This window comes from Brienomyrus brachyistius, chromosome 8, assembly GCF_023856365.1.
Source record: "Brienomyrus brachyistius isolate T26 chromosome 8, BBRACH_0.4, whole genome shotgun sequence".
Classification (NCBI taxonomy): Eukaryota; Metazoa; Chordata; class Actinopteri; order Osteoglossiformes; family Mormyridae; genus Brienomyrus; species Brienomyrus brachyistius.
The window spans coordinates 4,642,458-4,667,118 of NC_064540.1; the positions used below are offsets into that span (position 1 = coordinate 4,642,458).

The following is a 24,661-nucleotide window of genomic DNA, read 5'->3' on the forward strand; positions in this document are numbered from 1 at the left end:
GATGAAACACATTGACAAAACAAGTGATTGAAACGTATGTAGAAAATGTATACACACGTGAAGATGTGTAAGATCGATCGTCTTAAACGTGTTGCCTTTAATGAATTCTGTTCTCGTGACAAAGTAAATACCGGTTTCCAAGCCATAAACATATACATTAACCTAATGGGGAATAACACTAACGTTAAATACAAAATAAAAAAATACAAAAAGTTGTTTGACGAAATAGGTTTCATTATTTTTTGTATTTTCCGTACTACACAATTCAACAATGAAACATTACGTAAAACTTAGGCGAAAATGACACACAAAAAAAAAATCAGACGGCTTTTTTTTAAATAAACATTTTAATGTTCACATTCAAAGGTGTCATATAATTCTTCTTAAAAAAATATCCATTCATGCAACAAGAAGAGATACTTAAAATTTTTGGGTAATAGATACACTCTACAAATAATTTCTCACATCTATGTAAAGATTGACATCTAACATCCACCACAGAGCAGGGAGCCATACTGGAGACCAAAACCATTTACCGATATTGAAATCTACTGTTTATTTTCTTCATGTGAGGAATCCTTCTAATCTTAAATACATAATAGGGATTATTTTATTGCAAACTGAATGCTGATTTAAATATATAGGCTTTACGTGAAGGCAACTGCTTTCCTAAAAGAAAAAGGTTAAAATCAAGCATTTTCATAGATCGTTTAACACTTAGGGTTACTAAGCATCTTAGGACACTTTGTAAACCAATATCTGTCACTGTCCTTAAATATACCTTCGCTCAACCTCTTTAGCTGAAATTGGTCATTGAGCAATTCAAACTGGGGGGCGCTAGGTATTCCGTGCCAAGTGGACTGATGTTCACATTTATACCTTTGATATTATTTCACACTATTGAATTACTGGGGACTTCGTCGAATGCCTATAAACTCTAGAACATTGGAAGATCTTGACGCCTGCAGAGGGGAGCACGGAGACATTGCAGAACACCCAGTGATGCAAGAAACTCATCACACAACTGGACACAGTAACGAGTGACCTGAGGAAGTGAACGATTCAAGTTGAGGGCGACTGGATGATTGTTTGCTAAGACACTGGACAGCAGTATTTTCTCCACAGGTGCACAAAATTCACTGCAATTAAAACCAAATACAAAGGATTTTTTTATATATATATAATACTCCATTTGTCATGATGTCACAAACAGGCTTTGACCATACGCAGGAACTGCTCGATAACACAATGTAACCAGGGCTGTATTTTCTGAGCACTTAAGCTACATACCAAGGTACAGAACAGAAATGACATAATAGGTAGGGGTGGGATTTCATCACCTGGTGACACGCTTGCTTTCAAATGTGCTTGCAGGACCAGCATCCAAACCGTTGGGCTCACAGGGAACTCAGGGACATGTCAGGTCCTGTGACGTGTCGTGGTACCGGCAGGGATAAAATCACCCCATAAGATGATAACCCACAGTCTTTTTTTTTTTTTTTTTTTTTTTTTTTTTTTAAGATGCCATCTCTGGCTGTGCTGAGAGCGACAGGACGAGCAGAACAAGAGAAAGGTCAAGTATGGTTATATCTTGTCACTTTTGTTTCATGGTTTTTTTCGTTTGTTTTTGCTACATGTGCTGATGGAGGAATACAGTAACACAGTCCACAGTATACGAGTGCAATCTCTCTTGCTCTGACCCTTGACCCAAACTCTAAAAAGGTCAAGAACAACAGGACGAAGAAAACGAGACGAAAGAATCACACTTCTGACAGGTTCTTGATCCGGTTCCCACAGTGCAAGTCAGAAGGTGGCTTTTTCTTTTGGGATCGCAAACCAACCTGAATGGAGGAAAGTTTCTAAGACAGACAGACAGACAGACAGACAGACAGACAGACAGACAGACACACACACACACACACACACACACAAATGCACACACCCTTAAAAAAAAAGAAGTCAGGGCTGCGAAGTGGCAGCCCTTAGATTGCCTGGCCTTCTGTAAGCTGAGGGGCAAAGTCAGACAGCTAAGGGATACAGTGAAATCATTAGCTTGGTATGAATCTTGAACAGGATGGAAAAACAAATGAAAGTGAATTTACTGACTAGAAGCTTATAGGGGAAAAAACTGACCAGCTATATATCAGATGTACATAAAGCTGTGATATTTAAAATGAAATATTCTCTCCCCTTCTAATAATAAAGATTAAATAACTCCTGTTATTATATAGCTTCCAAAAACATTTCCACCAGGCCTAATGGCCTAACAGAATTATCCTTCTGAGCAGTATCTGAGGGGCCATCCCCTGAGCACTACCCACATGTCCTAAATGCACGCATCTCCTTGTAGTGACCCCACAGTGGAACGGCAGGGCACGACCCTGAACCTGCCCTTAGATGCAAGCGTTGTCTCTGGTTTTCGGTGCAATGCTCCAAACGGCCACACAGTGGCGACAAACCCACGAGAACTGCCCAACACTGCTTACTTTCAAGGGGATGGCAGCGGCATTCATGCCGATGACTGGATTAAGCAGATCCTACCATACTATGATCGCCATTTCCTCAAAGCTCTCCAGTGTGGGGTAACAAGGGTTCTGGCAACCCTAAGCGTTCGTTACCATGGCACTGAGAACAGTGTTGTTTCTCCAGTATGATCCTGATCATTGTTTTCTGTTTTTTCTTTTTAAGGTAGGTAGGTGGGGTCGAGCTCTGGTAGAGGAGATTGACGAGAGGCTGTCCTCGTCCAGCGCACCGTAGCTACTGGTTCTCCTCCCGGATACTCTCCAGAATCGTGATCAGATTCTCCAGTCCAAAAACATAGCCTTTATCGGGCCCATCGTGTACGGTCTGGTCATCACGGAAACCTTTGAAGGTGCTGTGTGCAAAGTCGATCATGCGCACGTCCACACTTGGTGTGGGGATCCCCAGGGACAGGGATGGTTCTGGAGCTGCTGGGCCCAGCGGGACCGTGTCCCTCTCGGAGGCCCCGTCACACGACACCTGCCGGGGACCCGCCTCAGCCTCCTTGCCCTCGTAGATGATGAGCAATGAGCTGGAGTAGAAGCGGTAGGAGGCCTGTCGCTCGAGAACGGCCTTCAGGCTGCGCAGCTTGCCCAAGATGGGCTCAAACAGGTCCACCCGCAGCTGCAGCCCGTTGTGCATGAACTGGTAGAGCGCCTGACGGAAGCCATCGATGGACAACCCCCGGCCGTAGTACTTATTCCTGCACAGGTAGTGTCCTGTGTCCACCTGGTACACCTTTAAGAGACAGCAAGATGTGGGTCAGTCCACTGTTTACCTGAGTCACAATGAGAAAACACATGTATGCGTGCGCGTGCACAAACACACACACACACACACACACACACTTATGGGGACTCTCCATTCATTTCTACAGGAAAACCTCTAACCCCTACCCAGCCCTAACCTTAACCTTAAGTAACCAAACAAAATACGAGACTTTTGGCATTTTTTAGTTTTTTGATTTCAGTCATTTTTTTTTTTTTTTAGAAAATTGAGGTTTATATTACGGGAACTAAAAAGTAAGAGATTTCACCACATTGTGGGGACATTGGTCTCCACAATGTAGTAAATAAATACATATGTACATACCAACCGACCGACCAACAGACAGAAAAAAAAGCAAGAATGAAAGAAAAAGAACGAACGAAAGAAATCCTCTAAAGTCGTTTCCTTAAACTAGACAAAATAAACTGGCTTTCTGCCCTTCAGTTTGATCCCTCTTTTCCTGCTGTAGTCGTCAAGGGCGATTAGGGATTTTGCTGCGGAAATGAGGAGATAAGGGGCTAAATCGCCACGCGCCACCCGATCCGCATATGGAATCGGGCCTCCAGCCCCCCATGGCGCCTCCACCCACCCCCCGTGGGCACATCCAGTTTGCTGGATTAGGATAAGGGAGAGGCCACCGGGACAGCCTGCATCCTGGACAGAAACAGCAGCTCAGCAAAGCTCCCCGGAGGAGTGACAGGCACGTGAAGGCTAATAATGCACAGCGCTCTCTCAAAATGGAGCAGGTCAAGGTCAGCAGTGCCGCGATCTCTCTGTACCGCCGGTCACCGTTTCTCTCTGCGCTCCAGACGGAAACGAAAAAGCAAGAATCGCCTCCATTATCATTTATCCATTTCCTGCACCTGCTTGTCCTATGCAGGGTCACACAGGTCCAGAGCCTATTGCGGAAGGGACAGGTCTGAAGCAGGGAATACCTCATCACAGTGCACACACCATTCATACCCATGGACAATACGGCGACTCCAATTTACGTCATCATGTTGTGGAAATTAGCGGGCGAACATTTTAAAATGAATTTGAGAAAGCACTTCTTTACACAGCGTGCAGTTAGCGTATGGAATAGCAACAGTGCTCACCACTGCACCACCATGCTGCCCCCTACATCTATAATCAATATTAAACAACTGGTAAGGGTTAGAAAAAGCCAGCTAGGAGAGGCACATGCTAAAAAGCCAGTGAAAAGTAAGGCGGTTTAGTGACTGATCATGATTTCCAGTGCTGGGCCAGCAGACAGGTCCTGGCCTGAGGGAATCCCACTCTGACTGGGTAAAGGACATTCAGGTTGGCCCACCTGCATACCACAGACGCGCACACCCAGTGTGGCCGACGTGCTCTGCTGACACTTCTTCATCTGGCGGGCGGCCTTCTCCTCGGTGGCGTCGTCGCCATGCTGCCGCGTGCCCATCTTCAGGTCCAGGATGCAGGGGCAGCTGAAGCGGTGCACCACGTTCTCCAGCAGCAGGAACTCTGGGGGGCGGATTGTCAAGGATCTCTGGTGCCCCCAGGTGGACACTCACTCAAACTGCATCACTACAAGTCGGAACCCTATTTCTAAAAACACCCCAGAACCAAACACTCACAAGCCAAAACCAAGCATTTATTCAGGGGTAATAATGCATGTCTGCTACATGATAGGAGGATGTCATGGCCCACTGACGCCAGTGAGAAGCCCCCCAACTTAGGGACATGCAAATTTTCATGCTCGCCAGCCTCTCAGCCACCAAAACCTCTTTCTGGGCACCTGCCACACTGACTCTCTAATTAGGTCTTTCTCACAAAAAAAGCACAAGAGAACCTATGATGATTAATTAATTATTATTCATCTGTCTTTACTAGGAAGAACCAAACATCACAGGAATGTCTAGATGCCACAGAGGAGGTCCATCTGTCGCATCTCTTACTTCTGCAGCCACGTGAAGGATGACGTTTGCAGGAACGTCTCGAGTCAGTTAAATGCTTCCTGTTGGCACCGATGCAATCAGCCGCAACGCCACATTCGATTTCACGGTTCCCTGTTATCGTGCTTTTTGGATTACTGGGATAAAAGGTCTGAGGCGGGCGGCAGCCTGATTGCGAAGCTCTCTCTCCGTTCCTCACTGGAGTAGCGGAAATCTGGCAAATGCCTCCAGGGCCAATCAGAGCGCATTCCGCACCCCCACGCACGCATGAGAGCCTGAGTACAAGAAAATCGATCGAGTCCCAGCTTACACTGAAAAATAAACAGATAAAACTATTAACATACCCAAATGCCACTCACACAGCTCCCAGCTGAACCGTCTGGAAAAGTTCCAGAACATTATACCCCATAACCGATTCTCCAAAAAGGATGCAACGCAGCACCTGGATGGGAGAATGCTGAGCTACTGAGGTAAGCAGGGGGGAACTGAGGGGGCTACAGAGCTACTGAGGTAAGCAGGGGGGAACTGAGGGGGCTACAGAGCTACTGAGGTAAGCAGGGGGGACCTGAGGGGGCTACAGAGCTACTGAGGTAAGCAGGGGGGAACTGAGGGGGCTACAGAGCTACTGAGGTAAGCAGGGGACCTGAGGGGGCTACAGAGCTACTGAGGTAAGCAGGGGGGAACTGAGGGGGCTACAGAGCTACTGAGGTAAGCAGGGGGGAACTGAGGGGGGCTACAGAGCTACTGAGGTAAGCAGGGGGGAACTGAGGGGGCTACAGAGCTACTGAGGTAAGCAGGGGGGAACTGAGGGGGCTACAGAGCTACTGAGGTAAGCAGGGGGGAACTGAGGGGGCTACAGAGCTACTGAGGTAAGCAGGGGGGAACTGAGGGGGCTACAGAGCTACTGAGGTAAGCAGGGGGGAACTGAGGGGGCTACAGAGCTACTGAGGTAAGCAGGGGGGAACTGAGGGGGCTACAGAGCTACTGAGATAAGCAGGGGGGAACTGAGGGGGCTACAGAGCTACTGAGGTAAGCAGGGGGACCTGAGGGGGCTACAGAGCTACTGAGGTAAGCAGGGGGACCTGAGGGGGCTACAGAACTACTGCGGTAAACAGGGGGGAACTGAGGGGGCTACAGAGCTACCAATGTAAGCAGGGGGACCTGAGGGGGGCTACAGAGGTAAGCAGGGGGACCTGAGGGGGGCTACTGAGGTAAGCAGGGGGACCTGAGGGGGGCTACTGAGGTAAGCAGGGGGACCTGAGGGGGGCTACTGAGGTAAGCAGGGGGACCTGAGGGGGGCTACTGAGGTAAGCAGGGGGACCTGAGGCGGGCTACTGAGGTAAGCAGGGGGACCTGAGGCGGGCTACAGAGCTACCAATGTAAGGGGGGGATCTGAGGGGGCTACAGAGCTACTGAGGTAAGCAGGGGGACCTGAGGGCGCTACAGATCTACCAATGTAAGGGGGGAACCTGAGGGGGCTACAGAGCTACTGAGGTAAGCAGGGGGACCTGAGGGGGGCTACAGAGCTACCAATGTAAGGGGGGGACCTGAGGGGGGCTACAGAGCTACCAATGTAAGGGGGGGACCTGAGGGGGCTACAGAGCTACTGAGGTAAGCAGGCGGGACCTAAGGGGGCTACAGAGCTACCAATGTAAGGGGGGGATCTGAGGGGGCTACAGAGCTACTGAGGTAAGCAGGCGGGACCTGAGGGGGGCTACAGAGCTACCAATGTAAGGGGGGGACCTGAGGGGGGCTACAGAGCTACAATACCAGTCACAAGTTTGGATACACCTACCCACAGAATGGTTTATTTGTACTATCCTGTACATTTTAGGATAATGATAAAGACAAGACGACTATAAAAAAAAAAAAAAAAAAAAAAACATACATGTAATTAAACTGTTTTTATTCCGGTGTCTGGGCCGGCAGAGTGACCCCACCATTGGGACCTAAACCAAGACCCCTAACCCTAATCACTCCAGAGACTGGCTGACCCTGCCGTCTCCTCTGCACCAGTTCCTTGAGGCGGCCTCCTGGGACGCTTTCCCAGCTGTGCCGAAGGACGTCCCACACATACGCTGAGCTCTCATTGGCCGGCTTTCCCTTCACTCCCTGGTCAAACTCCTCCTAAACCATTTCTACTGAGCAAGTCAGGGGGCCAGATCACATTATCATTCTCCTTGGTGGGAGAGTTGGCGTGTCCAGACTTTTGACTGGAAAGGTACCGTGGGTAAACCGGGGGACGAGGGGTGCATGACGGTAAGCGGGGGGGGGGGGGGGGGGGCGGAGAGGCCGGCTCTGGCAGGGATACTGTACAGCTTCCTGTCCTTGGACTCGGATCGCATGCGACTCAGCTGCTGCTTGTGGCACCGCAGGCTCCAGGGGTTGTGGCTGATCTTCTCGGAGCTCAGGCCGCTGTTGCCGTCCAGCATCTGGAAGGGCACATCCGAGTGGATCTTCAGCTCCAGACGGGGGCTGCGGGGAAAGGAACAGCACATGGGACGGCCCACTCTGGCCAGGGGACCGTGACATGGATATCATGACCTAAAACAGCATCATTCGTCTGCAAAATTCTAAGTAAGGTCACAGGAAAAGTGAGACATCAAGAATAACACGTTACATTCTGGTATAAATGAGCGTTTCGCAGTATGGCATGCATCTGTTGTCCAAGTCATACTGGTGAACCAGTCCAATTAGCAATAATTATGTTTGTTAATTCTCCAGGATTGCGAATCCAGTTTAGAGCAATGGTGATCCTGGAGCCTGATGAGAGGCAGGACACCGTATGGATTTGGGTCTCTGTCTCACACACACACACACACACACACACACACACGCGCAGTATCTGGAGCACTTGCATCAGTGTTTCTCAATCCACCCCAACAAGAACCACCAGACAGTCCACGTTTTGTCTCACGTCCCAACACACCTGCACCAGGTATTCGGTGTTCTTGATTGGCTGGGAGATGGGAGAGAGCAAATGGACTGGGGGTCTCCGAGGACCGGGCTGAGAAACACGCCCCTACGCTCAATCAACCCTCGCACCTCTCAGCGCTGTCACCCTCGTGGGCTGGGTGCTCGTCGCGGTGCTCGCTGTTGGAGCGGTGCAGGCTGCGGCGAGAGTGCTTCCTGCGGGGCTGGTCCCTCTCGGCCGGCTCCTCATGCTCCAGGCCCTCGCTTTCCACGTAGGGGTAGGCCACCAGGTTGATGTACCCATCGATGTCGTTCTCAAAGCACACCAGCACCACGCCTGAGGCAGAGAGGGCACCAGCTGCTTAAACCACCCTCCTTCTGTCTCCCCACCGTAAATACACACCTAAACCATTAAATTATGGGGGCGGCGTGTGGCATAACAGGTGAGCAACGTCTTATCAGAAGGTTGCTGTGGATAAAAGAGTCTGCTTAATAAATAACATCTCAACAAGCAAACAGCCTCTCAGAATGCCGGCTGCTTTGAAGCACAGAGAAACAGGGAGGAAAATATGTCTAAGGGACAGTCATGGTAAAATATATGGGGGATGGGTGTGAAATGCATTTCCTGTAGGCAATTTTCATGAGGGTGAGGTGGGCCAGTGGGGGCCGTGCCCCAAAATGAGCTGATCTGAGGAACCCTCCCCCGGTCTGGCCTCGGCGAAGACAGAAACCCCACAATGGCATGATAATTCGAGAACGCCCCCCCACTTTGGCGAGTGTCGGCCGCTTAGCACTGCGATCCTGCCTGGCACTGCGGGCGGCGTAACCCAAGCCGACCTCAGGCACGTGCAGTGAGAGCGGGAGACGTGGCAGGCAGGGGGAGTCGACTGGAAAAACACCCTCACAGCCCAGGTGTCGGAAAGCATCATGCTGCACTGGACACTGGACAGGGAGCGACAGTAAGCATATGGCTTTGCAAAGACACCGGTGAGGCTTCCTGTGCACTGCAACTGCACGACGCTCTCTATAAAACTCCCAATGCAACGAGCCTTTCACATTCTACACTGCAGTGAAGACCATAAGTAGCCTTTCAATTACAGATGATTTTATGTTCCACGAACACACACACACACTTGTATTCATGTGTTTGTGGGGACAATCCATTCATCTCTACGGGAGAAACCCTAATAATTCCTCCATGACCTTAACCCTTACCCAGCCCTAACCTTAACCATAAGCAACCAAACAAAATTTTTATTACAGTCACAGATTTTTAGAAAATTGAGTTTCCACTTGAGGGGACTGAAAAAATGGTCCCCACAATGTCAAAATAAGAGGATTCTATCACGTTGTGGGGACATTTGGTCTCCACCATGTAATATTTACATAACCCACACACACACATATAAACGATGCTGTACGTTACCATTTCAGCATGACCCCTGCTGTTTGGAGACTTTTGCACCTTTGACTTTGGGTGATTCTCAATACCAAGAATGTGAAGATCGTACTCGTGGTCTTGGCAAGACCAGTCCGGCTAACTTGCCACCCAAGAACAAACTTGGGCCACAATGAATCATGGGCCTGGTCTCCTTTGGCGAGCATGCAACCGATGTGTCCTTGATACTTGAGGCGAGGCAAGAACGACATCTGGGGACTTGTACTGTCATTCTGCACTTCTGCTCTTAGTATCGGAACTGGTCTTCGACAATGGAATTATGACGTAAAATGGGTACACAGGAACACTAGTACAGTCAAGCACGCATATTGAGGAACACCTTTTGATTCAGGGTGACCAAGTAAAGAGGACAGATTCCCAACTCCGGGACACTACATGCTGGATACTATTACAGGCGGGGGGGCATGGCCCGTCAGAGGTGGGGGGTGCGGGTGAGCAGGAAAAGTGACAGGGCAGATTTAGAAAGAAAGAAAGAAAAAGAAAGAAAGGAAAAAAAAAAAAAAAAAAACGGGATTAACTAATGCAGCGAACCAAAGATCCGGGTTTGTCTGATTGGGCGGCGACGTGGTACGAAGGCGAGACCCAGCGTCACAGTCACGTTCACAAGGAAACAGAAAAGCCCTTATAAACAACGAATAAATTCTACATACGATCCAGCTGTGTGTGATCACAGTTCACTGTAACGGCATTTCTGAAACCAGTCCTCGGCCCCCGTCAGACAGTCCAGGTTTGTGGCAGGGAACCGGGATGGAGCAAAAACGGAGACCGTCTGGGGGTCCGTGGATAAGGTTGAGAAATACTGCACTATAACACTGTTGCATACACAGATCCCTACTCAACACAAGCAGACAGACAGATCCGTGTGTCCGATTACCTTCGGCAGAGGAACTCTAATTACTGTTAATTACAGTGACATGTCACAGAGCAGCCATCACCTGCAAAGGTGCATATGAGGTCTGCTAGTGGTAGAGTCAAAAATGGTTAGAGAGTTGCTGCAAACACTGATGTGACATTAGGAGAGGGTTTTAAATGGCTAAGCAAAAAACATTTGACGGGCATAATAGCATGGTTTTACACCGACATTAAGGTAATTTAAATATTTTTTCTGGCTGCCTGAGATTTCTGCACAGTACTCTACATGCAGGCATAGCCATACATTGCTCAACTCTGTGGTGTCGAAGCCAGCGAGTGGAACAGTGAGGAAGTGGCACGAAACACGAAGCCTGTGAGCCTCATTCGCCTCCTGGGGCTCCGTCCGCCGCGCACACAAGCCGTGGCGAGAGATCTGCTATGATGAGGGTAGGGAGGAGGAGAGGGTCATGCAAATTCCAAAGGACTGGTCACCTCGGGAAAGATACCATTTACCGGGACGTCCCAGAATATCCTAGAGGAGACAGTCCTATCAAAAAATGTCACGAGTGCGGTGAGAGTCCAGTCTCCACAGCTAAGTAATTTAACACTCGGCATTAGATTACCTCACAACTCATTAAAGGTTTTCACCAGAAAAATGAAAGTTTTACTGCTTTTCCGAAGCCCAAAGGCTCAATGCTGGGCCACGACAACAACAACATTTGCATATTTGCACATGAAAGGAATCCATTTCTGCAGCTGGCCCGGCGGAATGACCCATCTCGCCCAGTATAGTCCCTCGCTGCTATTTTTATCCCTTTATTCACTTTGCACCCAGTTTAGCGCTATGCGGCTAATTCTCAACACCCGTGTTGTCATATGTCAAGAATGGCAGGCATCCTTATTTTTACCTTCCCCATGCTGCAGCGCTGGGCAGAGCGCTGGTGTTACCGCGTGGAAAAGTCCGGAGACGCGGTGTCCCTAAAAATAGGTGCGGCTGGTTACAAACACACGCGTGCCATTTTCCCCATTCTCGGTGTGCATGGAAAGCACTCGGTGCATGCAGGAGGACAATACAGGTCAAGGTACAACATGGTTGGGGGGGGGGGGGATAGGGGGCGTTGTCTGGAACCACTTGATGAAGCACTCTGGGCCTAAAAGTAGACAGTAGATATGACGGATCTGCATGAGGCTTTGAGGAATGTCATCATCTTGGAGGTAATTCCCCAGCCTGGGGGAGACCAGACTGACCACACCTGCTGCTAGTAACAAACTGGATACCCTTGCTGCAATCACCTACACCCCCCCCCCCACCCTCGCAGCACTGTCATCTGTCACACCCCAGGGTCTGATCTACGGGGTGGCATTTGGCGAAACACAGAATGATGATGTAATACTATCTGCCCGAGACTTTGTGTGCCGACTCCCCCATCACGGCGAAATCAGTGCTATTACAGCGAAGGAGCATCCGAGATTAGAGGTCAAGGCCAGGGGATGTGTGCTGCGGACAGAGGGAGGGGGCTGATAGTATAAGGAAATGGGGCCAGCTGGAGTGCAGTAGGAGAGAAGAGCCTGATCAAACAGGATCAGATGGCCTATTGAAGGGAATAGACTGAATGGACTGGACAGGGTTTGCTGGGCTGCAGGAGGAATACGAGCAGAATAGGGACTATCGAACGATCAGCGTCACATTGCCGCTTGAAACGACGCGCAGCACAGCAGCTCTCCTGTGCCTCCGTTTTATTCCTCACAAATGGATCTTCGACCCAAATTGACGGCCTGGTTGTGACGACCCAAATTGGAGGAACAGCCAACAAACAGGGTGCAGAAAAGACGACCAAAGACAGCACTGGGAGGCCCAGATTATCTAGTAAAAGACAAAAAGGTCTTAATTCAGAATGACAAGAGTAATATTGTTAGCTCTGTATCTGCGGTGTATAAGCCTGCCGTTCCTCGGCGTCGATTTAGGCACACTGTGACAGAAGGCCCCAACAGACAATTAAATACGATGAGGAACATGCTCGGGGAGCTGAGGATCGGACAGGAAACGGTAACAGCTTGCAGTAAAGGGCACCATCCGTAATAAAGATGAGGAGAGAGCGAGATTTCCTTCCCGGTACAATTTGCAATTGTCTCTATTTCCCCAACATTCAGCCGCAAAGGCGATAAGTGAAGTCTGACCCTTTTGAAGATACAGAAGACCAGCGCAAGGACGGATAAATTTGGTTGGACAGATTACAGAGTTTAACACCACAGCTCTCCATTAGGCTCTTGACACAAACATGCTGTACTAAACTTGCAGAATAAGGTAGCATTATGCTAAAGAGGTTTAGCATAGGACACTTGCATCACCATACCTTGAACTGAGCATGTGCGTGTTCTGGCAGCCACCCCCCCGCTTACCCTTAAACTCGGGGGTGAACTCCTTCATCTCGGGAGGCAGTGACTCGTAGAAGCGCTGCTCGCGGGCGATGAGCGGCTTGCACACGGTGTGGTCATCGTAGCGCATCATGCTGGTGTGGCCGCCCACCTGGTGGACAAAGGGCTCCAGCGGGACGCCCGTGCCACCGCAGCCGCCCTGGTCCCGCCCCTGGCCCTGGCCCGTGCCATGCTTGCCCGCTTCCACGCCGTGCGGGGGGCACATGGCGTTGGGCCGCGCACTGCCGGGGGCATGGGCTCGGGCACGCAGGCTGGGCGAGCGCGAGGCGCAGGCGGGTGGCTGGGAGCGCACGCTGCTGCCGGGTGGGGGAGGAGCCAGCCCGCCGGCCACGCCCACCAGCCAGTCGAGTCCCGCTCGCTGGACACCGGGGCAGGTTTCAGTTGCTGCCTCCTGCAGGAGCAGAGGGGGAAAAGCAGATGAGGATGAACATCAATGACAGACACACACTATGGTGCACCCCAGCCTGCACCTTCTTTTACCTGGGATATGCTCCAGGTCCTTCTGTGACACTGATAAGGAAAACTGTTCAAGAGACGGATGGATGGATAAACCAGTGTTTCTCAACCCGGCCCTCGAGGAACCCCGGACAGTCCACATTTTCGCTTCCTCTCAGCTCCCAGCGCACCTGTACCAGGTATTCGGTGTTCCTGATTGGCTGGGAGGGAGCAAAAACGTGGACTGTCCAGGGTTCCCCGAGGACTGGGTCGGGAAACACTGGGATAAACTATCCAGACAAGCAGCACAGATACAGCAGACACGGAAGATCAGCGATGCCACCAACCATCCATCAGGTCCAGAGGCTCCCTGCGAATGGCTAAGGCACATTTCCCCCCTTTAAAAGGTGTCAAACATGTACACGCGTTGAGGGAATTTCCATTCCCACAGTTTCCCGACCAGCTGAGAAAAGGTGTCAGCTAACGGCGACTCCCCCTGCTCAAGCTGCGAGCCTGATGGCCTATGGGAGAGACACCCTCAGCTGGCCAGAAGCAATCAGAGAAGAGTTAGGGCAGAGAAGGCCACACTTGTGCTGGAGTTCAAATGCACGCCAAATCTGTCGTCCTCAATCGTTTGTTCCTCCCTCACCCCCCCCCCCCCCCCCCCGGTAACAGCTCACCGTGGCACGCTGCCACCGCAGACGCGCCAGGACATAAACAATCGTTCAGCTAAGAGGCTAAAAAGCTCACCCTGCGGGGGGTCCTGTCGCTAGTGGCGACCCTTCTATTTTTAGCATCATTACTGCTAGCATCGTAGCGACGAGCAAAAGCGGAGACCTAAAGAGTTCTCTCATCTTCACACAGGTGCAGTAAGATCGCCACCAAGTCTGCCGGGGTTACACCCCCTCACCCGTTACCTGCAGCTCCATCCACCAAGAAATCGCAATGGGAAGAAGCATGCTGACAAGTTGCAGTGCATGTAGAGAGTGCAAACTGACATTTCTCACATTCCAGAGCAATTTTTTCAATGCCTTCCAAAACACAAACATACATGAAAACAACAGAAGTTAAATATAACAGCGTTAGGGGGGATTAAGCGAGGTTACAGTGTGTTGTCATGTGCTAGACAGTGAAAGGCACAGCAGAAATTCTTTACGGTCTCTGGAATCAGAGTTGTAAACCACACTGAAATGGAAGACAATCACCCCGGGACTGTCCCCCCCACGTATCCAGCCCTGGATGCCCTGAAGACTGCAGAGGGTGAGTAGAAGGTGAAATAAAAGCCCAAAATTGGGTGGGTCATGTCCATGGCATGGTGCACCTGAATTATCTGTGGAAACAAGGAACATAATCAGCTTTAAAAAAAAAAAATAATAAATAAGCGCATTATAGCTATTCCCTCCCTAGAATGAGTTTCCACAAAAAAAAAAAAAACAGGTTAGTCACCAAGGTTACAATAATTTTGAGAAGAGTGCAGTCTCTAGGCAAACGCGAAAGCAAACAAACTCACATGAGAGCCCACGTCCATTCTGACAGCGAGTGGGCCTGCAGACAGATTCACCCCGACCTTCAGCAGCCATACAATGTCGCCTGTATGTTTTTATACAGTCGGCGCTAATGAATTAAAAGGCCTGAGAGAACCTCTCAGGAGCACAGAGTTCTGAAGGGCGGAAGAATAAACAAACCGCTTCAAACCTCGCTATGTCCCAGACGGGTCACATGAGCAAAACCAGAGCCAGGGAAAACCACAGATGCTGCCAGCTACGGTGACATCACCCCAACCGTTTTATACCAGCCGGTTGGTAACGCGGAGAGGGCACGCGGCTGGAAGGCGTCATATCTGCCCGGGGTAACAGGAGCCGTGCAGGAGAGCATGCCAGATTAGCACCGAAAGATCGGAAACTCACTTCAAGGGTCTCAGGCATCTGGTGTATTTATACGTTCAACTTATTCCCACACACGCATGCACAATTTTTTTCTACGTCAAGCCCTTTCTTGAGATCAGCTACGCTGCTACATAGAACCATATGTGACGGATTTCTGGCAGCAGGCCAAGGTCTCCATCCAGAGCTTCCTCTTTAGCCGCTATTTCGTCATCAAAGACGCTCTTGACCAATGCCTCGATGACGCTCGTCTTAACGCTCATCCTTTCAAGCCCCAACCCCCATTACACAAATACACCAACCTCTCAGTAACACTCAACTGAATAGGCTACTAAATCGATCGGGAAAGTGGGGGGACGGCTGCACATGCTTATCACAAATAGCTACAGGGAGATTTTGTCAAGCAGACAAACCACTAAACAGGATTACCACGCAGAGCCATTCCACTTCCACATATGGTAAGACAAGACAAGAGCAGGTCTGGGTGGGTCATGTATCATCAGCATTGGAAATTGCTTGCTCACCTCACGAGAGAATGGGTCTTGTGAGCAAGCCTGAGTATTTTACCAGGTGACCTACATTACCTCCACCACCCTGTGTCAGCCACTGGGCTGTAAAATTAACACTTTGCAGAAGGTGGTGGTTGGGGTCACGGGTTGGGCTGGGCATTTTACAAAAAAATTTAAATACCAGTACTAGAACGATACCTTGATTTCAATACTGATTCCTGAACGACACTTTTTTTGATACCAATATGATTTAAAATCAATTTCAACAACACAGTAAACATCACGGCAGCAATCTTTTATTTGGACACATTGTTTTGTTAGTCATTGGGTGGTTACTGGGGGATCAATAGCAATTATAACAGGACAATGCCTTTTATTTATATTTTACCAGGGCTCTCAAGTTTCATCAAAAGTTTGGAGTGAGTATGTCTCACGGTCAACGTGTGACACTTCAGAGCCCAACACATTCTCTGGATCTTGCTCAGCCACTTACACCTTGTCTGCACTCTGTATCTAACTCGACTGGGACAGCTATAAACTCGGTGGAAAACTCCACTCCATGTGGCTGCGCGTCATCCATTAATTGTATATAACGGGACAGCTTGGAGGGCATTATCCCTTACTTGTGCGAGTGTGTGAACTGGTTGAAATTTGTGAAACTGCAGGCCAATCAATTTAGAGTAGGAAACCGCAAAAAAACAATCATAAAGGCACAGAAATTGAGAACCATACTAGATAATACGTGAAATACACTGGGTCACTCCCTGCACCACACCTGCCCTTCTGTCCAGTGATGGTTCGCTATAGGTAGCTGATCACATAGTTTTTCCCACCCTCTCATTACTTTAACCGTTAGCCAGGAAACGCCAAGCGATTGCACATGAGGCATGAGGTCCCACCTTACAAGGATCAATTAACAATCCATACCAACAGGCACAGTTGCTCCAAGAAAAGGTCTCTATGCCATGCAGTGGTAGGTCACTGCACATTACAGCAAGTGCACTGAAGCCAAGAGGCCATCACTTCTTCAACTCAGTCAGTAACTAGAGTGTCTATGTTGACTACATGAAACACCTGTTCTGTGGAAACACTGATGGTGGGGGTATGGTTCACCTTTCCCAGAGGGCCAGCTCTGGAGAAGCGGTCAGAGAAACAAGCACATGGCCGAGCTCTAAATCCCTACAGACCCTCTTCACTAACCTCTCACAACATAGCACATTGCATGCATGGTCCCTAAGGAGGACATGACCTTCTTGCTCCACTGTTCTGGAAGCACACTCCCCCGAGAAGCAAGCACCAATTGAGAAAGAGTTGCTGCAAGTCAGGCCTGCTGCAATTCCTTTTGTGGTATGAGGAAGTGTCTTAGATGTGAAAGCATATCATTGCAAGGGAGAAAAGCTAAGCTTTGAGGATCAGGAAACTGGGGGGTCTAACTCCGTCGATTATGATCAAAAACTACATTGGCACTTTCTTTCATGACCGTTGCATCAGCGACTGCAGTAATAATACCGATGGATACCAAGTATATGAAATCATTACAGTTTGCGCAGAGTCCATTTTGAGCCCCTGGCATGAGCCCAAGGGTGACGTTAAGCAGAAGCAGCCACAGCTTGCGGAACAGAGCATGGAGCCAAGTGAAGAGCCTGGACATGCCATGACTCTCAGACATGCCAAGCAGGCCGACAGCCCCGACAAAGGACCAGCCCATGCCTGACGTCTAGGTCTGCCAGTTTCAAGTATCATATTTCTGCTGTTTGGGACCAAAGGATAAAGTGAAGTGGAGAAGCTCCCTCCACCAACCCCCCCCCCCCCCCCCCCCGAAGTCTTGATCCCATGCCGTGCTGGATGATGGCACTTTTCTGGACATCTCCATCATGGCTGATAGAGAGACATCTACATCATCCCTTCTCCCTTACACTCATCAAGACTGTGGGTCTATTCATGGCCACATGCTGCTAGAAGCAGTCACAGAAACATCCTATGTACAACAACAAAAAATAATAATAATAGTAACGTAAGGAAACATGCAGGTAGGACACAGCACAACAGCTCTGATTTTTACACCCAGAAACAGCAGCAGGAGTTGACCAAACCTCTTTGTGACAGAGCACTAGTAACAAACACCGCTGAGGAAAAACATGTCTCTCATAAGGGTCCAGCCAATCCATGGGTACAATCCGAAACCTGGACCCAGACCCAAAGCCAAACTTTCAATAATTGAAGCCACTCCTCCCTACTTCTCCAAGATGACCCAATACAAGCTGCACACTATCACCACACCTTTAGGGGAGAAAGCAAGAGTGAAGATGACTGAAGACAGATTCATATGAGAGCTGCGAGAGGAAAAGCATCCCTGATCTCATCCCATCAGGTACTCGGAGAGTAGGGAGGATTTTCCTGGGGTGGCTGCTCAGACAAACCCGTGACTCAATAAGGCCCAAAGGGCCCACCCCCACTTTGTGAGTCGGCATGTTATTTTTTTGGTTTCCTTGCCCATGAATACCTCCTGTCAAGGGTGTGCCTCACCTGGGGGCTTACATGTCAAACTGTATGAGCAGTTATCAAAAAAAAAACAAGTATGACAAAGCAGGATAAACCTGCCAGGCTCTAGGCCAGCAAGGAAATGGTTATTTACCGCGTTAAAATCACGTTAAATGACCTGCGGCACAGCTTTTAAGTAAATTATGAACATAGTACTACGTTATTACTTTTGAGTACCATACCAAGATAATCATTTAGGTTCCAAAAAGATAGGTGCGCCTGGCACAGAAAACCTCGCTACAGGGCAGCGTACACTAACAATTGGCGTCCCTCTTGGCCTGTTCCTCGGAACTTTAACAATTTCATAAATATTAAAAAAAAAAAAAAAACACAAGTTTGCAACCATTAATGCACCTCAGCTTAAAAAATTACCTCCATAATAAGAGCTGCTGACAAGGCGTCCAGCACCAGACCTCTAACTGCGACAACAAAGTCACAAAGACTGCGTGTGAATAATTAGGATGTTTCTTAATATGCAACACCTGCAGACTGTCTTACTGTCACATCAAGAAATTTACAGATAAGCTACTGAATCAGATCAATGGACTGGTTAAGAAGCTGAATGTATTAAATACTATCATGGTTTTTATTTACATACATCCCACGCATCACAAGAAAGACAACTTAAAAATTTTAGCTAAAAAACCCACAATATTTTCATTTAAAAAGGGAAAAGGAAAGGCCCAGGGCGAGGTGGTACAAAACAGCTGCTCACCTTTACTGCAACAGTGCCCTCAGGCACACACTCGCAGCTCACACTCACAGCCTCAGTATCCAAACACTTTAACCACCAGTGGCTTGTCTGAGGCCCCCACGCCCCCGATCCTGAGGTCCACTAGGACACAACCGCAGCCACACTTTCCTGCAGTGACCAAAAAACACACAATAGCGGTGAGAACAGGGGGGGGCCTTGGGGGTGACAGAGTTGAACTGCACTTTGCTTTGGTACAGAGCAGCAAAAAAAATATATATATATAATTTATTTTACACACACACACACGTCTTGGATACCAAACTGCCACCCAATCCGGTACAGACAAAAACTGCCAGCTGTGTTGTGGGGTTTCCTTTTTTGGGATGAAAAACACAAACACTACCTTTCACTCCCCCCACCAAGCAGTGGGTTTTCCCAGATGTAGGCTCCTAACAGCTTCCCAGATGACGATACTTGGCATGGGTCAAAATGCCACCTACCCACCTCCAGAAAATCTCTGCTGAAGCTTTAAGGAAAAAAAAAAGCAAGTCCAGTCTTTCTGTCCCAAATTCTTTTCTGCCAAACACCTTGATGTCAGCAACAAGGAGAGACAAAGGAGAGGTAAAGCCTCTTTTCCGCGGGAGTCTGGTCTCGCTGGGCAAATTCTCTCAGTGTCCACTTCTCTGACTGCTGACCTTGGGGCATTATTGGGCTAATTTTAGCTGCCACCTATCTAGGATTCGGGAACCGCTGCGGGATTCCAGGGTGGGGGGGGAGTCGCTGCCCATCAAATGGCCTTCTTCTAGAATGTTTGGTCACAAAAAAAGTGGGGAGCGAAAACGGCCACACACTTCCATTCAGAGGGCTAATGCCATGAAGTACGCAGTGCAGTGCAGTGCACCGTATGAATGCAGCCTTTAAAAATACACATCGGGCATCAGCCTGCCGCAGTTAAGGTCTGCGTCACCGCTGACCGCATATTCGGGCCACAGCAAAGGGGAGTACTGGCGTCACCATAACACAAACAGCAGTGGGGGATGCGGCTGGGTAATTGTGTAAATTACACCTGGGGAGGGGCTCTCCGGGTCATCAACTGTCACCGCCTGCTTGAAGCATCCGTCCAAGCTTTTGTTTACACTGGAGCAGAATCCAGCTAAATTACTAGTGACGTCATGTGGTTGGGGAAGTGTGTGTGTGTGTGTGTGTGTGTGTGTGTGTGTGTGTGTGTGTGTGTGTTGGGGGGAGGTACTAGACAGCACTCAACACACCAGGAGAGAATGGAGTGGGGGGTAAATAGACCAAAAACTACATCTCTTCAGGAGAGCTGGTGCTCGGACTTATCAGTCAGTATACGCACAGAGATAGGGGGAAAAAAACTGCATTTTTGACTGTTAAATATCCACTTTTGAATATCTATTCAATTAGGAGTTGGGACAAGCCTTGGACATCAGAAGCTGACATGTGTGCATGCACATGAGAGAAACATCATCTAGCATAGCACTTTGACATTTACAAAGAAAATAAATGAAAACAAGACAATGGAAAAGCTTTTGTAAGAAAATAAACAGCTACACCCCAAACTGTTCAGCGGCATTAACATCACCATAACATAATTAACTGTCTATATACAGACATCATATTTCATCACGTTTTTCCATTTAGGGGGCCAAATTGAACATGCCGAGAATGGAGCCATGCAGCACCTTGCGAGAGAAATGCCTCGTGGGAAAATCAAGGATGACAGGGGACTGGGGGCGCAGGGGGTCAGCGACATCCAGCCGCCCGCCTCAAACACCCCGACGCCCCTGTGCCATTCGTCAGCTGAGCCTTGCTAAAGTGGACTCCTGCAAAGTGCAGAACCTGCTTGATGGGTGCAAAAGGTAAGCGTTTCAACATTACGCACTTTTATGTTCCTTTCAGCTGGGGCGGAGTCAGGCAGAGCGAGTGGCTCCACAAGACTGGCTGGCGAGGGAAAGTAAACAAGCCAGAAGGCAGGTCGGAAGAACGATGACATCTCGCGCTTTGGTGTGGCCTGGACCAGACCGTCACCCCCAAGAGAGTAGGAGGACAGCTTGTCCAAAAATGGCTGGGGGAAGGGGCCGCTATGCAGAGAGAGGGCTATTAAAACAGGTGACAAGCACTAATGAAGGAATCAGGACATTTGGGCCTATATGAAAAGCGAGATTAGTATCTTGTTTCCACCAACGCAGGGCTGGGCTTTTTCCCCAGTCTGAAACTGTCGGAGCGACAAGGAGGTCTTGACATGACTGTGGGCTTATGACCCCCTCAGGTGTAACTCCCAACCGAGGCAGCAGTGACTACAAGCTGACCTGCCTCCAGGGTCAAGAACTGCCTCAACAGCATTCAGCAAATTCCATCTCATCACTAAAATACCGCCATTTATTTTCCCCCACCATCTGACGGAAGGGGAGCATCACGTGAAGGTCCCATATCAGAATCAATGGCATCGAGATCAACGAGACTAAATGGCCCAGTGGGGGATGGTGGAGAAAGATGCAACTGTACACAAGTGAGTCACTGCAGAACCACGGATGACACGGAAATAGAAGGTATCCACAGTAACAAGCGAGTAGGAACTGACAACAAACAGCGGGATAGCTTGGTAAAATGGAAGGGTGGGCCAACATTGCACCTTGGCGGTCACTCCCTTTAACGAGACTGACGCATCTCACATTCAGCAGACAGCCGTGGGAATGTCTGACTTTCCAATAATCCATGGCGACAGACTCTGGATGCAAGTGGTGATGGAGAATGCCTGATTGTGCCCCAAGCTGGAGACACCGACTCGTGATGATTCTAGCAACGCTGCAGGGGCGATTCTGGGTGCCGGAGCACCTGATTCCACGACAGCGATGGGGAGAGACTCCAGAAAGTGACACGGCAGCTAAGCAGCTTCTGATGCCTGATGCATTAAACCTTTATTGATAAGTAACATGAAATGCACAAAAACCAAGACACACTTTCCACCCAACAACAATTTCACATCCAGGCCTGCTATAATCAAATCAGAAGCGGCTGGTAAGAATATGCATTAATGCATTTAGAGGAAATGAACATAGGGAAGGAATAAGGAGATTAGGGATTTAAGGTCCAGGTTTGGTATAGTACCTATCTGGGATATGGTTTGGAAACACCCTCATCTGAATGTACAAAACAAACTGGAATAAACAGAACTGGAAAGCAGAGTTTTTTGAGAAAAAAAAAAACGTTTCCAAGTTACTTTGTTTGAGGGTCCTGTACCTGCATATTTTCAATTTGATTATTTTCATCTTCGTCATTATGAATGATGTAAGATGAGTACATTATTAATGAACCTGCATCCATCGTCCTTTCACAAGAGGGATGGACCAGAGAGAACTCCAGCCCCCACAAATACGCAGCGTAACGCCTGATGGGGGGGGGGGTCTCCAGATTAAGAAAACAACTGTGGTCGTCGGCACTTCAACACAATACTGTACAAAGTACACAACTAAGATACGCATCAATTAATATCCTTTCCATGTGCGTGTCCGACGGGCGTCTTGTGTAACCCCTACTGCTGCACCAGAATATCACAACTGCACTTTCCCAATTTTCTTAGAGTTCATTTACGTAATTTCATATTGAGCAAATTGGGATATCTCCCCCCTTTTAAAAAAACATTACGACACACGTGGTCAAAATATCGAAGTAGGCGTGAAGACAAGGGGGGCGGCCGGTTTGCCGTCACCTCCGGGCGAAACGGGCGAGGAGAGCCGGGCGGCTTCGCGGGCCCCTTGTGGGCCTGGGCTGCGCAATGAGCGTCGGATGCCCTGTCAGGAAACGCATGGGGGGGGGGATAATGATATATTAAAAAATAAACGACAGTCATGCTTACGCAATGGGGCGCAGTGATGGAAATGACGCATGTGGGTAAAAGACCATGACGGGTTACCGTCACTAACCAGCCAACATCGGGGATAACTAGAAACCCGAGCCGACGCCTTGGTGGCTTGAGATCCGATGGAGAAATTATCCATACGAGCTAACGGATTGCACGTTTTATTATTAGTGGGGAGTCGAAATAAGCTAACCTTTCGTAATGCGTCCAGCACAGGCTGGAAGTGTGACTAATAAACTAGTGAGGAAAGGCGCAGCACAAGCATCCACACTTACCGGTTTGATCACCCTCGTGTCTGGGGTCCGACAGCCGGAGTGACCAGGGAATCAGATCGACACGCCTCGGTCCTGGACGAATCCCGCGAAAATAATCGATACGTGTTTATCTGAATTGTAATTGTATTTATATATTTTTAAAAAAATAGAGACGTCTGTCCTTCGGCGATTCTCCGACCCAAATTTTCAGGCAGCTAGCCGACTGCCTGTACAGTCCTCTTTGACAATAAAAAAAAAAATGTTATTTTAGTTGAAGAGCTGGTCGGGGGGGTTGGGCTTTGCTTCCTATTAAAATACACTCGAGAAACGAGCTCCAGGTCGATGTGTCAGGGCATTCACTGAAAAGCTGAACAAGTAAATATCTCAGGTTAGAGACACGTATACATTTGAAACGATTATTTACGAATCTAAGCAACGATCAGCATCCTGTCCTAAGCAGCTGATATATATACATTCTGCTTGCCCGAAGCACAGTGCTCTTGGATGATGCCCTCCTTGTCTGGATAGCTGGTCTACAATATAGTGCTACCTCACTAATGTAAAACGGCATGTCATGACGGTTCGTCGGCAGTTAGGCATATCTAAGAGCAAGCATGGCCTTTCACGATCCTTCTACACGGGTACCGACTGATATTGTGACGTTTCTTCTTCTTTCTCTCCTCTTCTGACCTGCTTACATCAGCGCTGCTCTCCATGCCCTTGTTTCTCACCGCCGCAGCCGTCAACCCAGCCAGCTGCACGGCTAGCTGGATCAAAAAGCCACTTAAAAGTTTTACTCTGTTAACCCTGCAGTGCCCATCCGTCTCATCCCGATTTGCCAGGAGAAAGCGAAGAGGGAATGATCCGTATATTCCTTATCTGGATCTCGATGCTCCCCTTCTGGCCAAAAAACACCTCAACAAAATTTTACTTCTGAAACCATAATGGCGGCCCACAGATGGTGCTATGACCCAATCCCAAATAAGGGACCAGGAAATGCCCGCATCCGATATGCTGATTCGTCAATCCGTACAGAAACTCCTGTTTTCCATTGGTCGATATTCAGAATAGGCGTGGCTTGTAGGAATAAAGTTTACCACATCAATCTGTACGTTAATTCTGTAGTTTAATGTTTGTCACTTACTAGTAACTTTTCCGCTGATTTTCGCAGAACAATACAAACACAACTGCTACGCTTTATTGTGCTCCGATTTTAGTAGGATGTTTTATGCCTAGAGTAAAAAGCACGTTATTTAAGATTCTCTCATTTTGCTTATGTTGCTTTAATTAGAAAAACAGGGAAACTCATTGAAATATAGCCCATGTTTTTCAGATCATTGTTCCAAAAGCGAAGGATGAATTTGAAATACCTTTAGTTGCTGAGTGGGTCGTTCGTGTCGTATCGTGTAGTCTACCCTTAATTTAATAAAACTATTCAGGAAGAACGTTTCTCTTCCCATTTCAGTGCAGGCAGCTGTGATTACGTAACTAAACATGTGTTGCCCCCTGCTGGGTTGTTTAAAATGTCCGCCAGATACTTAAGTGTGTCAAAATTTGTGGCGCCGACTTTGATTGGCGGACAGCTAAGACATGTCGAA

The 24,661-nt window shown here is 48.6% G+C and overlaps 1 protein-coding gene and 1 long non-coding RNA gene across 6 annotated transcripts in view; one reads left to right on the forward strand and one right to left on the reverse strand.

Annotated features, from left to right (window-relative positions):
- Positions 1–24,661, forward strand: part of LOC125747984 (uncharacterized) — a 300,948-nt gene that overhangs the window by 178,139 nt on the left and 98,148 nt on the right. The gene's annotated exons all lie outside the window — the stretch shown is intronic.
- Positions 329–24,572, reverse strand: ip6k1 (inositol hexakisphosphate kinase 1). 5 transcript variants are annotated; one of them, XM_049023683.1, is made up of 7 exons: positions 24,434–24,572; positions 23,085–23,430; positions 12,832–13,258; positions 8,253–8,457; positions 7,519–7,682; positions 4,601–4,776; positions 329–3,258 (listed from the first exon to the last, which is right to left on the reverse strand). In XM_049023683.1, exons 3-7 carry the CDS (start codon positions 13,070–13,072, stop codon positions 2,758–2,760), a joined length of 1,287 nt encoding a protein of 428 aa, XP_048879640.1. In that variant the 5' UTR covers positions 13,073–13,258; positions 23,085–23,430; positions 24,434–24,572; the 3' UTR covers positions 329–2,757. The 5 variants fall into 5 exon arrangements, with proteins under 5 accessions (XP_048879640.1, XP_048879639.1, XP_048879637.1 ...); XM_049023682.1 differs by lacking the exon at positions 24,434–24,572 and adding an exon at positions 18,951–19,097 and having other exon boundaries at positions 23,085–24,413; XM_049023680.1 differs by lacking the exon at positions 23,085–23,430 and having other exon boundaries at positions 24,434–24,562.

Bases quoted from the DNA above. Each gene is read 5' to 3' on its own strand.
- ip6k1 (XM_049023680.1), bottom strand. From the start codon at position 24,559: ATGTTTAGTTACGTAATCACAGCTGCCTGCACTGAAATGGGAAGAGAA. The intron at 4,777-7,518 runs GTATCCCTGCCA...TCCGCCCCCCAG, and splicing joins CAAGGACAGGAAGCTGTACA to AGTTCCTGCTGCTGGAGAAC. The intron at 3,259-4,600 runs GTGGGCCAACCT...TGTCTCTTAAAG, and splicing joins TGCGCGTCTGTGGTATGCAG to GTGTACCAGGTGGACACAGG.